General features: G+C 37.8%; 1 protein-coding gene across 1 annotated transcript; it reads left to right on the forward strand.

The window, feature by feature from the left end:
• Positions 1-11,392: 11,392 nt before the first annotated feature.
• LOC148848691 (aquaporin PIP1-2) lies at positions 11,393-13,469 on the forward strand. Its single transcript, XM_088949248.1, has 4 exons — positions 11,393-11,803; positions 12,053-12,348; positions 12,922-13,062; positions 13,165-13,469. Exons 1-4 carry the CDS (start codon positions 11,476-11,478, stop codon positions 13,258-13,260), a joined length of 861 nt encoding a protein of 286 aa, XP_088805374.1. The 5' UTR covers positions 11,393-11,475; the 3' UTR covers positions 13,261-13,469.
• Positions 13,470-13,898: the final 429 nt, after the last annotated feature.

Below are 13,898 nucleotides of genomic sequence, written 5' to 3' on the forward strand. Positions count from 1 at the left end.
GTAGCACATGGAGACTAGAGGACCACACGACAGTGATACCTAACCTCCTGCCGAGGACCGCGCCCAGCCACAAAAACGCTGATGGCAAAAGCTTATGATCTGTGGGACGAGGTGAAGACACAGCGTGCCCAACCTGTCGAAGACCTCATCCAGGTGCCACTCAATGTGGAAGACCCCGAGAGGAATGTTCAGGTCGGCTCTTTCCTGGATGATCGCCTCCGGGGTGAATTAGTGCACCTGTTGAGAGATCACACCGACATGTTTTTCTGGTTGGTAGCGGATATGCCAAGGATTGACCCCGAGGTCATCACACACCGCTTGAACGCTAACCTTCGCTATCGACCTATCAAGCAAAGGAAAAGAAACTTCTCTATAGAGCGGTGGCAAGTGATCACCGATGAAGTGCAGAAACTACTCGACGTTGGCTTCATTTGGGAAGTAAAATACCCCGACTGGCGGGCCAATGTGGTGATGGTGAAGAAGGCCAACGGGAAGTGGAGGATATGCATCGACTTCACCGACCTGAATAAAGCCTGCCCAAAGGACAGCTTTCCCCTACCGAGGATCGACCAACTCGTCGATGCAACGACAGGGCATGAACAATTGAGTTTCATGGACTCCTTCTCAAGGTACAACCAGATTCGAATGCACCTAGATGACCAAGAGAAACTGGCCTTCATCACCGACCATGGCCTATACTGCTACAAGGTGATGCCCTTCGGTTTCAAGAATGTTGACGCCACCTAATAGAGCTGGTGAATGAGGTATTCAAGGATTAGCTCAGCCGAAATGTGGAAGCTTATGTTGACGACATGCTCGTGAAAAGCAATAAGGCCAAGCATCACCTTGCTGACCTAAAGGAAGTCTTCGACACCCTCAAGAAATATAAGATGAAGCTGAACCCGACCAAATGCGCCTTTGGGGTCAACTCCGATAAATTACTGGGGTTCATGGTGACACAGAGGGGGATTGAGGCCAATATGGAGAAAATACAGGCCATCCTTGACATGCTATCACCTCGGACTCACAAAGAAGTGCAACGCCTCACCAATAAAGTAGCCACCCTTAGCAGATTCATGCCCAAATCCGTGGACCGGTGTCTGCCCTTCTTCAAATCCCTCAAGTGACTGAAGGACTTCTAGTGGACCGAGGAATGCAAACGGTCCTTTCAAGAACTGAAATAGTACCTGAGCTCGCCACCTCTCCTCACCAAACCGAGCCCAGGGGATGAGTTGTTGTTCTACCTCTCGGCCGAAGATGAGGTCGTCAACTTGGTGCTAGTCAAGGAGGAAGACCAGGTACAAAGGCCAATCTACTACACCAGCAAAGTCCTCGGTGGCATGGAAACCCAATACTCCAACCTAGAAAAAATGGCCCTGGCGTTGGTCACCTTAGCCAGAAAGCTTAGGCCATACTTCCAAGCCCACAACATTCGGGTGCTCACTGACCATCCCCTCAAGTAGGTTCTCCAAAGGCCGCAAGCATCTGGCTGCCTAATCAAGTGGAGCATCGAGCTAAGTGACTTTGACATCGATTACGTACCCCAGCCTACGATCAAGGCCCAATCCTTGGAAAACTTCATTGGGTCAATGGTTTGACCATCCGTTTCAAACGGATGGCCCATTTTGATAGGAAAAATTATAGGCAAAAAATTGAGTGTGTAAGGTCAATTAAGCAGTATCATAAGTGTTATGTCATTTGAGCGTGTGGTTCATACGACTTGAAAACATCACCATTCTGGCCACTGATTTTCGGGTCGACGGTTCGAACAGACAACCAATAACCATTGAAGATGTTGATGACAGTTTGACCATTCGGTTTGAACGAACAACCCGTTCTGACAACAAAAATTACAAGCAAAAAATTACGAAGCCGTTCTAGCCACTGGTTTTTAGGTTGACGGTTCGACCATCCAGTTCGAATGGATGACCCGTACTGACAATAAAAATTACAGGAAAAAAATTGAGTGTGTGAGGTCCATTAAGCAGTATTATGCATGTTATGTCATTCGAGCATGTGACTCATAAGACCCGAAAATGAAACTGTTCTGAACACCAATTTTTGGGTAGACGATTCGACCATCAGGTTTGAACGAATGAACCGTTCTGACAACAAAAATTAAAAAAATGGCCAAAAAGCATTGAACAAGTCAACGATTCGACCACCGGGTCAATGGGTCATTGACTAATTCAACGGTTTTTTGCTAGGGACCTGGATTAGGATAAAACGGAACCAGTTGCCTGTTCCCAATTAAAAAAATAAAAAATGGCCAAAAACTATGGAACGAGTCAACGGTTCGACTGCCCAGGTCAATGGGTCGTTAATCGATTCAACAGTTTTTGGCCAGGGATCGAGATTGGGGTAAAACAGAACTAGTTGCCTGGATGATTCCCAGGTCGAAATGTTCGTCCATTCGGGTCAATGGTGGTTCGAAAACCATAGTTTTTTATGCTTTTGGATTTTCACTATTCAAAGGTTTCTTCTACCGTGGGCTTTATTCGAGCGTGTGCGGTATGTTCATTTTTTTCATTTTCTACTTTCTTTTTTGTTTGTTCTTCTTCAAGATCCTCCAAAACGGTCTAGGGTTTACAACCATATTATTTCTTCCCTTTTGTTTTTTCTTTGGATTTTCTTGTGCAATGTTCTTTTTCTTATTTTCCTATAAGACAATATGCTTTGTCTCTTTCTTTGATTGCATGTATGTTTAGTTCCGTCTCAAAACGAATTTTTTGACTCGATTTTCTGATTTTTTTTCCTTGGTTTTTCTAGTTTGGTGATTTATTGTCATTTTTTTTTCTGTGTTTAAGGTCACTTTGGATTTATCTTTCAAGGCTTTGGAATCCCTTGTAATGTCCACCCTTCCCATGACTATGACTACAAAGTTATTTCGTCTAATTATTGACATCTAGAAAAAACAACCCGAAAATGGAACCATGCTGGCCACCGATTTCTAGGTTGACGGTTCGACTATTCGGTTCAAATGGATGGCCCATTATGACAACAAAAATTAAAAAATAAAAAATAATTAAAAATAAAAATGGCCAAAACTGTTGAACAGGTCAACGGGTCGACGATTCAATCGCATGAGTCAATGGGTCATTGAATGATTCAACGATTTTTGGCCAAGGATCGGGTTTGGGGTAAAATGGAACCGGTTGCCTAGACGGTTCCTGGGGCCGAATAGTCCTACAGTCTGGGTCAATTAGGAGTTCTCGATGTGATGCAAAGGAAAGCTATGAAGTAGAACTCAGAACTATCACTATATGACCGTGTTCGTTTATATGAGATGCTTTGCTAAAGCAATATTTAAAAAATGAGCCCATGATTATCTCTTTTAAGTCTCTATATAAGTTTCAAGACTTGAATATTTATAATTGCAAGTTTCTTATTAAGAAACCATTATCTTTTTTAATGTAGCAAATAACAATATTACAATTCCATTCCAGCCCTTGCGAAGTAGGCAGGGGTCCCTCCGTTAGTACATATCTATTAAAGGGATAGGGGTGGTCTCCCCTTTCGCCAAATGGATGCCCTTTAATATATATATATATATGCCACTAGTTTTGGGTTGACAATTCCATTGTCCGGTTTGAACGAATCGCCCATTTTGACAACAAAAATTACAGAATCGTTCAAACCATCGGTTTTTGGGTCAACGGTTTGACCATCCAGTTCGAAGGGACGACCCGTTAAGTAGTATCATTTGAGTGCGAGACTTATACAACCCGAAAACGGAACCGTTATGGCCACCGATTTTTTGGTCAATGATTCTATTGTCTAGTTCGAATGGACGGCCCGTTATAACAACAAAAATTAAAAAAAATAAAAAAATGACCAAAAACCATTAAATGGTCAACGTGTTGATGGTTCGACTGCTCGGGTCAATGGGTTGTTGACCGATTTAATAGTTTTTGGCCAAGGACTGGGATTGGTGTAAAATGGAACCAGTTTCTTGGAAGGTTCCTAATTAAAAATAAATAAAAAAAATAGCAGTTCGACCGTCCAGTTCGAATGAACAACCCGTTCTGACAACAAAAATTATAGGCAAAAAATTGAGTGTGTGAGGTCCATTAAGCAGTATCAAATGTGTTATATCATTCGAGTGTGTGACTCATACAACCCAAAAATGGAACCTTTTTGACCTCTAGCTTTTGGATCAATGGTTCGACCTTCTGGTTTGAACGGACGGCTCGTTCTTACAACAAAAACTAAAAAAATATAAAAATGGCCAAAAACCATTGAACGGGTCGACGATTCGACCACTCGGGTCAATGAATCATTGACCAATTCAATAATTTGGCTAAGGACTGGGGTTGGGATAAAACGGAACCGATTGCCTGGATGGTTCCCAATTAAAAAAATAGAAAACAGTCAAAACCATTGAATGGGTCAACGGGTCAACAGTTCGACCGCCCGAGTCAATGGGTCATTGATCAATTCAATGGTTTTTGGATAGGGACCGGGATTGGGGTAAAACGGAACTGGTTCTTAGGCCAAAATGTTTGTGCATCCGGGTCAACGGTGGTTTGAAACCCATGGTTTTTTGTGCTTTTGGATTTTCACAATTCAAAGGTTTCTTCTAATGTTGGCTTTATTTGAGTATGTGCGGTATGTTCCCTTTTTTTTTCATTTTTTGCTTTTGTTTTATTTTATTATTTATTTATTTTTTGTGTGTTTAGTCTTCTTCTTCAAGATCCTCCAAAATGGTCTAGGGTTTACCACCATTTTATTTCCAAAATGGTCTACGGTCTTCCTTCCCTTTTGTGTGTTTGGTCTTTCTTTGATTGAATGTATGTTTAGCTTCGTGTCAAAGTGGAACTTTGGACTCGATTTGCTGATTTTTTTTCCTTAGTTTTTAAAGTTTGGTGGATTTACCGCCAATTTTTTTCTATGTTTAAGTTCACTTTGAATTTATCTTTCAAGGTTTCGGAATCCTTTGCAATGTTCACCCTTCCCATGACTATGACTACAAAGTTATTTCATCTAATTATTGACATTTAGAAAAAATAGCCTGGAAACAGAACCGTTCTGGCCATCGGTTTCCAAGTTGATGGTTCGATTGTCTGCTTCGAATGGATGGCCCGTTCTGACAACAAAAAATAAAAAAGGCCAAAAATTGTTGAATGAGTCGATGGCCTGGGCCAACGGGTCATTGACTGATTCAAAGATTTTTGGCCAGGACCGGGTTTGGGGTAAAGCGGAATCAGTTGCCTAGACGGTTCTCGGGCTGAACAGTCCTATTGTCCGGGTCAACCAGGAGTTCTCAATGTGAAATAAAGGACAGCTATGAAGTAGAACTTAGAACTATCATTGTATGATCGTATTCTTTTATATGAGATGCTTTGCCGAAGCAATATTTAAAAAATGAGCACATGATGATTTTTTTAAGTGTTTATATGAGTTTCAAGATTTGGGTACTTATAATTATAATTCTAAATAAAAAAGTCATTGTAATGTAGCAAATAGCAATGTTACAATTCCATTCGCAGGGGCCAACCGCTAGTAATATTGTAAATTTATTATGCATTCTAATTTTATACCAATTATTAATTCTAGAAAATAATTTTCAAAATAATTAATATTTTATTTATTATCTTTTTGATATAAATATATTTTCAATAATTATGTACAAATATACGTTTGTTTTGTTATTTAACACAAAAAATTTTATAATTATTGGAGATTAAACTACTATTACTTAACTGTTTAAATTTAATTTATTATACTCATTGTATTTATTGTGTTTTCATTATCAATATATTTTCAATAATTGTGTATCTTCACTATAATTTTTCAATAATTATTGGAGAAAAAACTATTGCTATTTATTAGAAATGAAGTATTAATTTAGCTAGAATTAGTAGCGTTTATGGGTTAGTTCAGTTTGATTGTAGGCATTTTGGCCAACCAAATCGACATGGTCAAGTTGGGGAGTTGGTCACCCATAACCACCCAAAATCGACTCACCATTAGTGAAAATCGGTCAACTCAAGTTACACCGATTTGAGTTAATTTTTTATTTAAATTAAAAAATAAAATGGCATTATTAAAAAATAAAGTTGAAGATAAAATTTATGATATAAAATATTTTAGACTAAGACAATTATTGAACCATAACTAATCAACCTTAATTAAAATTAATTATTGTTATTTTTATATTATAAAACAATTATCAAAAATAGTATATAAAATATAAAAAATTATTAATTATTTTAAAAATGAAAAACATAAAACAATTACATAATCTTATTTATTTCTATTATTTAGCACTTGTCGCCGCTAGTATATTTCTATTGCTTACGCTTAACAAATTCCATACATCGCACAAACCCCAAGGCGAGGCAGAGACTCTTTCATTTCCTTCCCCACCCATCCCTAAACACAAACGACATAATCAATCGGTTCACTTTTATCGAGTAGACTAACCCGTTGACAGGTCTTGCTTGTTGGTTGCTGGAAGGGGTCAGGCAAAAAATGACAAAAAATAAAAAATAAAATACCGATGACAGAACCGTTTAGTTAATTGGCCAGATTTCTATTTCTGACTAATGCACCATAAAATCTTCATCTTCAGTTTGATTCTTTAATTCACATGATCACATTCATCCAATGAAACAGGATTTGTCAAGATATTATTAGTGTGATAGTGGACAAAGATGACTGACTCTGACTACACACGTCGATTGCAGAGATCTCTCATTTCTACTTCTCATGATTTTCTTGTTCATTTTTCAGCTCACTCTTGTGGATAAAGGAGAAAAAAGCGACACCAGATTTCATGTCCACGAGATTATCCACACCTACTTGTTTTTTTTTAATTAATAAATATTAAAAGAAAAAATAAAATATATCCATTTAAATAAAGAAAAAAAGAAAAAAATATAAATATTTTTTAATTATTTACATCATATATTTTATAAATAAATAAATAATATAACAAATTTATAAAATTATAATATAAATAATATATTTATAAATAAATAAATAACATATATTATTATTGTTATTATATATTTATATTTATAAATATATAATACATCAGATCAGATCATGATCTGATCCATTTGCACCCCTAGATAAAATCGAGCTGAGCCAAGTCAAATATCTTGGATCGGCTCGACTACAATACTATTAAGTTCGAGTTTGACTCAAATTATACTTTTTTTTTGTTTGAGGTCAGTTCGATTAAATATTCAATAAGTTCAAGTTTGGCTCGGAAGCTCAAAGATGAATATATTTTTATATTATATATGATATATTTTTTATAATACATAGTATGTTGTTATATTATATAAAATATATAAAAATATTTTTTTCATAATATATTATAAAGTATACTTTTTTATTCTCTCTGGGCAAGGCGCCTATGGCTCCCTCGGATGCATAGATCTCAAAAAGTTATCCAAAATAAAAAATCTACCTCAATCAGACATCAAAGTGCAAAGTTATGTTCTCCTGAAATTTGTATACACATTTAGTTTGCAACTTGTGATCGAGTTGAATGGGTCGAATAGTCCAACTATCTGGGTCAAACGGTTTTTTATCATCCTCTGGGTTTTACTAAAACCAAACCCAAAATCTTGACCAAATGACGATTCAACCAGCCAGATCAATGGTAGGTTAAAAATACTACTTCATCCCTCATGTGGGCCTAAAAGTTTATAGATGTTCTAGCAAGGTTAGTCTCGCTAATTCATCTTGTTAGGCAATTTCTTGGTCAGCTTATTCAGTATTTACATCAGCCTCGTACTATTCCACTTATTACAATTGGAAAAAAAAATTGCCCCCTCCTATAACTAGTGTTTTCAACACACTGTTGACTGAATTGTTTAAACTGTCATTCGACTAAGATTCTAGGTCCGGTTTTAGTAAAATCCATAGAAAAATAAAAAATCATTGATTTACTCAAAAACTGTCCAACCTAGATGGTTGGACTATTGACCCATTCAACCTAGTGACTGGGTCACAGGTTGCATACTAAATGTATATGCAAACTTCAAGAGGCCAAAACTTTGCATTTTGATGTCCGATTGAGGTGATCTTTTTTATTATTGGGTAACTTTTTGATATCTATGTGTCCCAAGGCGTCATAATCTCACTCTTTTTGCCAAAATACCCTTTTTTTTTTTGCTTCAAATTACAAATTTTAGTATTTTTTATAAATAAAACTATAAAATTAAATATATATATATATATATTGCTAATATGGCATGATTTGACCCGATATAAGTGATTAACCGGACAAAAATGGTTCGACCTCCAGATTAATTTTTAAAACATTGCCGTAGAATTATGAATTATGTACTTTTCACTTTTCACGTTAGATGATACTACCATGCTTCTTGTTTTATTGAAAACTTTTTGAAAGTGGAATGAGATTAGATTAAAACTGGGAACCCTCAACCTCCCACACCAGAAGAAAGAAAAAGAAAAACCCTATTTTTTTTTTTTTTGGGGGGGGGGGAGGGGCGATCATGGGCCGGGCCTGGGTTGGGCTTTGCCTTCATAACAATAGGCTTAGGCTAGGCCAAGGCTCAGGCTCGGGCTCGGGCTCGGGCTGGGCCAAGCCAAAATTTCAAGCCTAATTATTGTATTTCAGTTCCAAAATTAAACAATTGTACTTTTTTCATTTATTGTCATGGAGACTATAATAACCTATAAGAAACTTTAAACTTAATATCAAGATAAAAGCTTCTAACATAAAAGAAATTAAATAATTATACCTTGTAACTTATAAATTTTAATTCATCATTAGTATGCTAAAAACGATAATTTTAACAAACCAATTCTTCTATCAAAAGATAACCATCCATTGTCATGTAATATCCACATAACAACTTTAAACATCTTTATAAGAGGCTCCATCTTCCACTCAACTCCTAAAAATTAAAAGTGAAATAAAAAAGATATTAGCAAACTAAGATTAAATAGTTAAAATCAATGTAAATAAATAAGTGATAAAATATTGAAAATTGTTTCAATTTTACCTAAAACTTGCAACCCCTCTAAACTTCAGATTTATCTTCTTCAATGGAGTCTTCATCACTAGAAGATTTGTCTTCTGGTGAGAGAGAGAGATTGGGTGCGGCGGTGGTTTTGTGAAATTGGTGAGAGAGAGAACCGAGAAGATTAGGATTTAGTAATTTTTATATTTCATTAAATACTAGATTAGAATTTGGTAAGATCTAAGACTGTAGGATTAAAATCTTTAATCTCTTATAAATCTCTATTAATCTCTATTTAATATATAAAACATCAATTATCAAATATTTTTAAATAACATATATACATAAAAATATATAATTTATAAATATCTAGGCTAAGCCGAGCCCAGGCTGAACTAAAAATTTAGGCCCGAGCCCGACCCTAAATATTGCGGGCCTGATGTGAGCCTGAGCCCGGGCTGGGCCTTAAAAAAAACCTAGGCCCAAGCCCGAATTTTCCATGCCGGCCCGGGCTGAAATGATCACCCCTAGGGGGGTGTTTGCAATATTTTTGTTCTGTTATGCTAGGGCACACAGTCACAGTAATTATGTAATTATATAGTTCAGAGACGTAGAGTTGCAGATTGGAAATGCCATAAAAGCTTCCAAAGAAGTTATTGCTGCAGCCAATATGGCTCCCTAAAGATGGTCCACAACTGATTCAGCTTCCATGACTTCTTCACAAGAACAGCCCATTGATGGGCGGAATGTCTCCTCCAGGTATATTTATTTATTTATATAGAAGTTGCAGTTGTAGCAAACCCTTATCCAATAATGAAATCACCATTTAAAACCATTAAATTAAAGTGAAAGAAAACAGAGCCTTCATGTGATTATAATTCTATAATCCATTAATGAACCTCTTCTCCTGCTCCATAGCTGATGCTGTAATGCCACCACCTAATCCCTTATCTCTTTTTATATAAAAATAAATAAATGAAGAGAAATAACATGTAACTTTCATTGCATCACTATTGCTATTGCTTAAAGTCAAGACATCTATAAGGGTTCATGACACGTGGCACTTTTCATGAATTATCTAGAATATGTACAATGAACTTGTTTGTTGCAATAGCCACGTGGCACACCAAGATTTCTTGGATGGGACGAATTTGAGGTTGATGACATCAGATGATGGGCTTGAGCGGTTGATGTGAGGTGGCATGGCAGCAGGAGAAGATTTTGGGCCGGATAAATGATTGTTCCTTTTATTGTCATCGTGGTTGGCGTGGGCCTAGGCCTACATGTGTCCAAGAGGGCATCTCACGACTATGAGTTGTCCGGCATGATTGGCTGTTCTTTCTTTTTCCTCTTTTTATCTTTTATTTCTTTTGTAAGAGCAATTAAGGGCCCATTTTGGGTACCAAATAGAATGAAGGAGAGCTTTCTTTAATTAGAAGAACAAAAATGCCCTTCCCTTATTTTTCCTTCACTTCATAATATAACCTAATATACGTAATGGAAAATATTCCATTAGAGATGCTCAAGATGCTAAATCCGGATCATACGGGTGGGCCCTCTAACCCTTTCCACCTGACCTGTACTGATCTGGTGAGACCCGATTCCAGTTGTAACCCACTTATGATAATTGATAAAAAAACTGATCTATTTACCAAAAGGGTGTTTCAGTAATTTAACTTCACGAGCTAGATAGCCGTTGGACGTTGGCCATGTGCGCAGTACAACCCCCCCACTTTATCGAGTCCGATGGGATTCAAGGCTGTCACTTTCCCAACGGTCAGAAAACGGCCGAGCTTTCTTGTCCACGCATTTTCTCACCTTCTCTCCGTTTTCATTTTAACGGAAAAGAACAATGACCTGGGTCCTACTTTGGTGATCGCGATCTTCCATGCATCGCAAATCCTATCCGTCCAAAAGGTATCGTTTCATTACAATATCTTAGTCAAATGGCTGTTTTACCCCTATATTTTTGGGAAAAGCGAAAATATTAAATCCTAACCGCAGGATAGCTTAGTTCATATCGACCGGGATTATTTTGACAATAGAATAGAAGATTACCGAATCAACATCAAATCCTAACCGTCCATCCTATGTAATTCAACCTTCCTTTGTCTTTTTCTGAGGGAACAGAAGTCACGAAACTTCTTCTATTAATTTATTCTCGTTAGGTGAAATCAGACGGCCCAGGAGAAATAATCAAGAAACTGAAGGAAAAAATTAGACCATCATCGAATCTGCAAAAGGATAAGAACAAATATAGCATCGGAAGGCCATATGTCAACAGCTCCCTGCTATTCATTCCAGAACCATCTTTTTTTTTTCACATTTTTTTAGTGATACAGTAATCACTGATCAGTGTAAAAAATAATAAAACAAAAAACACCATTACTGCTTCTCATCACTTGTCACTCACTTTATATAAACCAGACCAGTCTGCTCTGTCCCCCGGATAAGCTCAGGACCTAACTTCTTCTGTGGTTTCAGAGTTCTCCAAAGGGGAAAGAGAGAAAATACAGACTACAGAGTAATAATGGAGGGTAAGGAAGAAGATGTTAAGCTCGGAGCTAACAAGTTCTCGGAGAGGCAGCCCATTGGGACTGCAGCACAGACAGATAAGGATTACAAGGAGCCACCACCAGCTCCGTTGTTTGAGCCTGGGGAGTTGAAATCATGGTCGTTTTGGAGAGCCGGGATTGCAGAGTTCATGGCCACTTTTCTCTTCTTGTACATCACAATTTTAACCGTCATGGGTGTGGGAAGAGCTCCCAGCAAGTGTGCTTCGGTGGGCATTCAAGGGATTGCCTGGGCTTTTGGAGGCATGATCTTTGCCCTTGTCTACTGCACCGCTGGTATCTCAGGTTAGAAATATGTTTCCTTCATTTTATTCTTGAATCTTTCTGTTTGCCATCCCTAGAAGTTCTTCTTTGAGTTGTGTCTGTGGGGGGTTTTTAGTTTGTCTTTTGGATCCTTTCCTTTGATTTATCTGAATTTTTGCACTAGTATTTCGTAGCTTTTCCTCGGTTTTTTCATCTCTGCCTGTAAATTCTTCTGGTAGACTTTTCATGTATCTGGGTTTGCTGATTGTACTGAGTGTATCTTTGGGGCAGGTGGGCATATCAACCCGGCTGTAACCTTTGGTCTGCTGTTGGCAAGGAAGCTCTCCCTAGTCAGGGCGCTGTTCTACATCATAATGCAATGCCTTGGTGCAATCTGTGGTGCCGGTGTTGTCAAGGGCTTCCAGAGGCATCAATACCAACTACTCAACGGTGGAGCCAACTTTGTTCAGCACGGCTACACCAAGGGCGGCGCCCTTGGTGCTGAGATAGTCGGCACCTTCGTTCTTGTCTACACCGTCTTCTCTGCAACTGACGCCAAGAGAAATGCCAGAGACTCCCACGTCCCTGTAAGTATATATACCTTGCCTCTCAAATCGGATTATTATTACTGTCATCCTTGTTCTGAGAGTTTAAAAATCTATTATTTTCTCTGGGTTTTCTGGATCTATTGGATGGAACTGTCGACTACAACAAGGTAGTTATTTGGGTTGTGGTTCCTGGGAATTAAGAAAATTTTCGAGCTGATCTATGAAACCAGACGCTGCCTTCTGAATTAGAAATTCTTCCATTGGGATTCGGTGGGTTGTGTCGTTGTGGTTCCTGTGAATTAAGAAAATTTTCGAGCTGATCTATGAAACCAGAAGCTGTCTTCTGAATTAGAAATTCTTCCAGTGGGATTCGGTGGGTTGTGTCGTTTACTTCTTTTATTTCTGATTTGATGGGTAATTGCCATAAAAGTGGTTTTGTTTGGTGAGGTATAGCTGTGAAGTGTTTATTTTTCTTTTTTTATTCTTGACTCAGTGCGGTCCCGAAATTATAATAGAAGAAAGAAAGAGCAGGATGAGTCATTTGTCTGTACATCCCATGAATTTATGAACATTGATGGTTGTTCTTATCTGGATTTCTTGGCTTGATTGCAGATTTTGGCTCCTCTCCCAATTGGGTTTGCAGTTTTTTTGGTGCATCTGGCAACCATCCCCATCACCGGAACCGGCATCAACCCTGCTAGGAGTCTTGGAGCTGCTATTATCTTCAACAGGGATCTCGCCTGGGATGACCATGTAAGAACCAGATAAATCACTGTTTTTTTTTTTAATTATTAATATCATGTTTTTCCATGATCAATCAATAATTTATAATATATATGTTTTTTTGTATTTCAGTGGATCTTCTGGGTAGGACCCTTCATTGGAGCTGCCCTTGCTGCAGTGTACCACCAGATCGTCATTAGAGCCATCCCATTCAAGACCAGGGCCTAAAATCTGTGATGTGTTTGAGTTGTTAACCATTAGATGTTTTCTTTTTATCCTCCATCTCATTTCTTTTCATTTTTTTAAGTAAACCTACTCTTTGGTATGCAAGTTGATCGGTACTCTTAAATCTGTTTATTATGCGTGTAAATGATTTAAGTTTTCAGTCTGTGGTTGGATTTGGAAAATGAAGATTCTTTCCGAGTTAATTATTTCTACATTCTTGTCCTCTCTCTAGGTTGGGTTGAGTCTACTTGTCCATGTGCTTGTCCACCAAAGAGTTTTCATTTTCATTACGGCTTCTCACAGTGTCCCCATTCTAGGGGTGAAAAGAAATTGTCAAGTCATTTGTCTGGGTTGTGACTTTTGAGATGATTTTTCACATCTGTCTTGGGAAAATGGGTCATTTTCAACTGTCTCAAAAGGATTACAAAGTTTGGTTGCTGTTATTATTTGGTTAAACAGCTCCTAACAGTGCATCTAATCAGGAATGAATTGGCTTCAGTTTATCTCTGTGGGAGAATTTAGCAAAATAAGACGACGAAACCTCTTTTTCTTTTCAAGGAAAAAGATCCAACAACAGACGTGCTGTGCGAAATTGCTCAATCTGTTTGTGAAACAAATGGTGGCACCGTGGTATTGCTTTT

Source organism: Nelumbo lutea, chromosome 6 (genome assembly GCF_056320005.1).
Source record: "Nelumbo lutea isolate HS-2025 chromosome 6, American lotus-T2T, whole genome shotgun sequence".
NCBI classification, from domain to species: domain Eukaryota; kingdom Viridiplantae; phylum Streptophyta; class Magnoliopsida; order Proteales; family Nelumbonaceae; genus Nelumbo; species Nelumbo lutea.

Excerpts from the sequence above, each read along its gene's own strand:
- LOC148848691 (XM_088949248.1), top strand. The coding sequence starts at position 11,476 with ATGGAGGGTAAGGAAGAAGATGTTAAGCTCGGAGCTAACAAGTTCTCG. Across the intron at positions 12,349-12,921 it reads CCAGAGACTCCCACGTCCCT|ATTTTGGCTCCTCTCCCAAT; the intron begins GTAAGTATATAT and ends GCTTGATTGCAG. Across the intron at positions 13,063-13,164 it reads ATCTCGCCTGGGATGACCAT|TGGATCTTCTGGGTAGGACC; the intron begins GTAAGAACCAGA and ends TTTGTATTTCAG.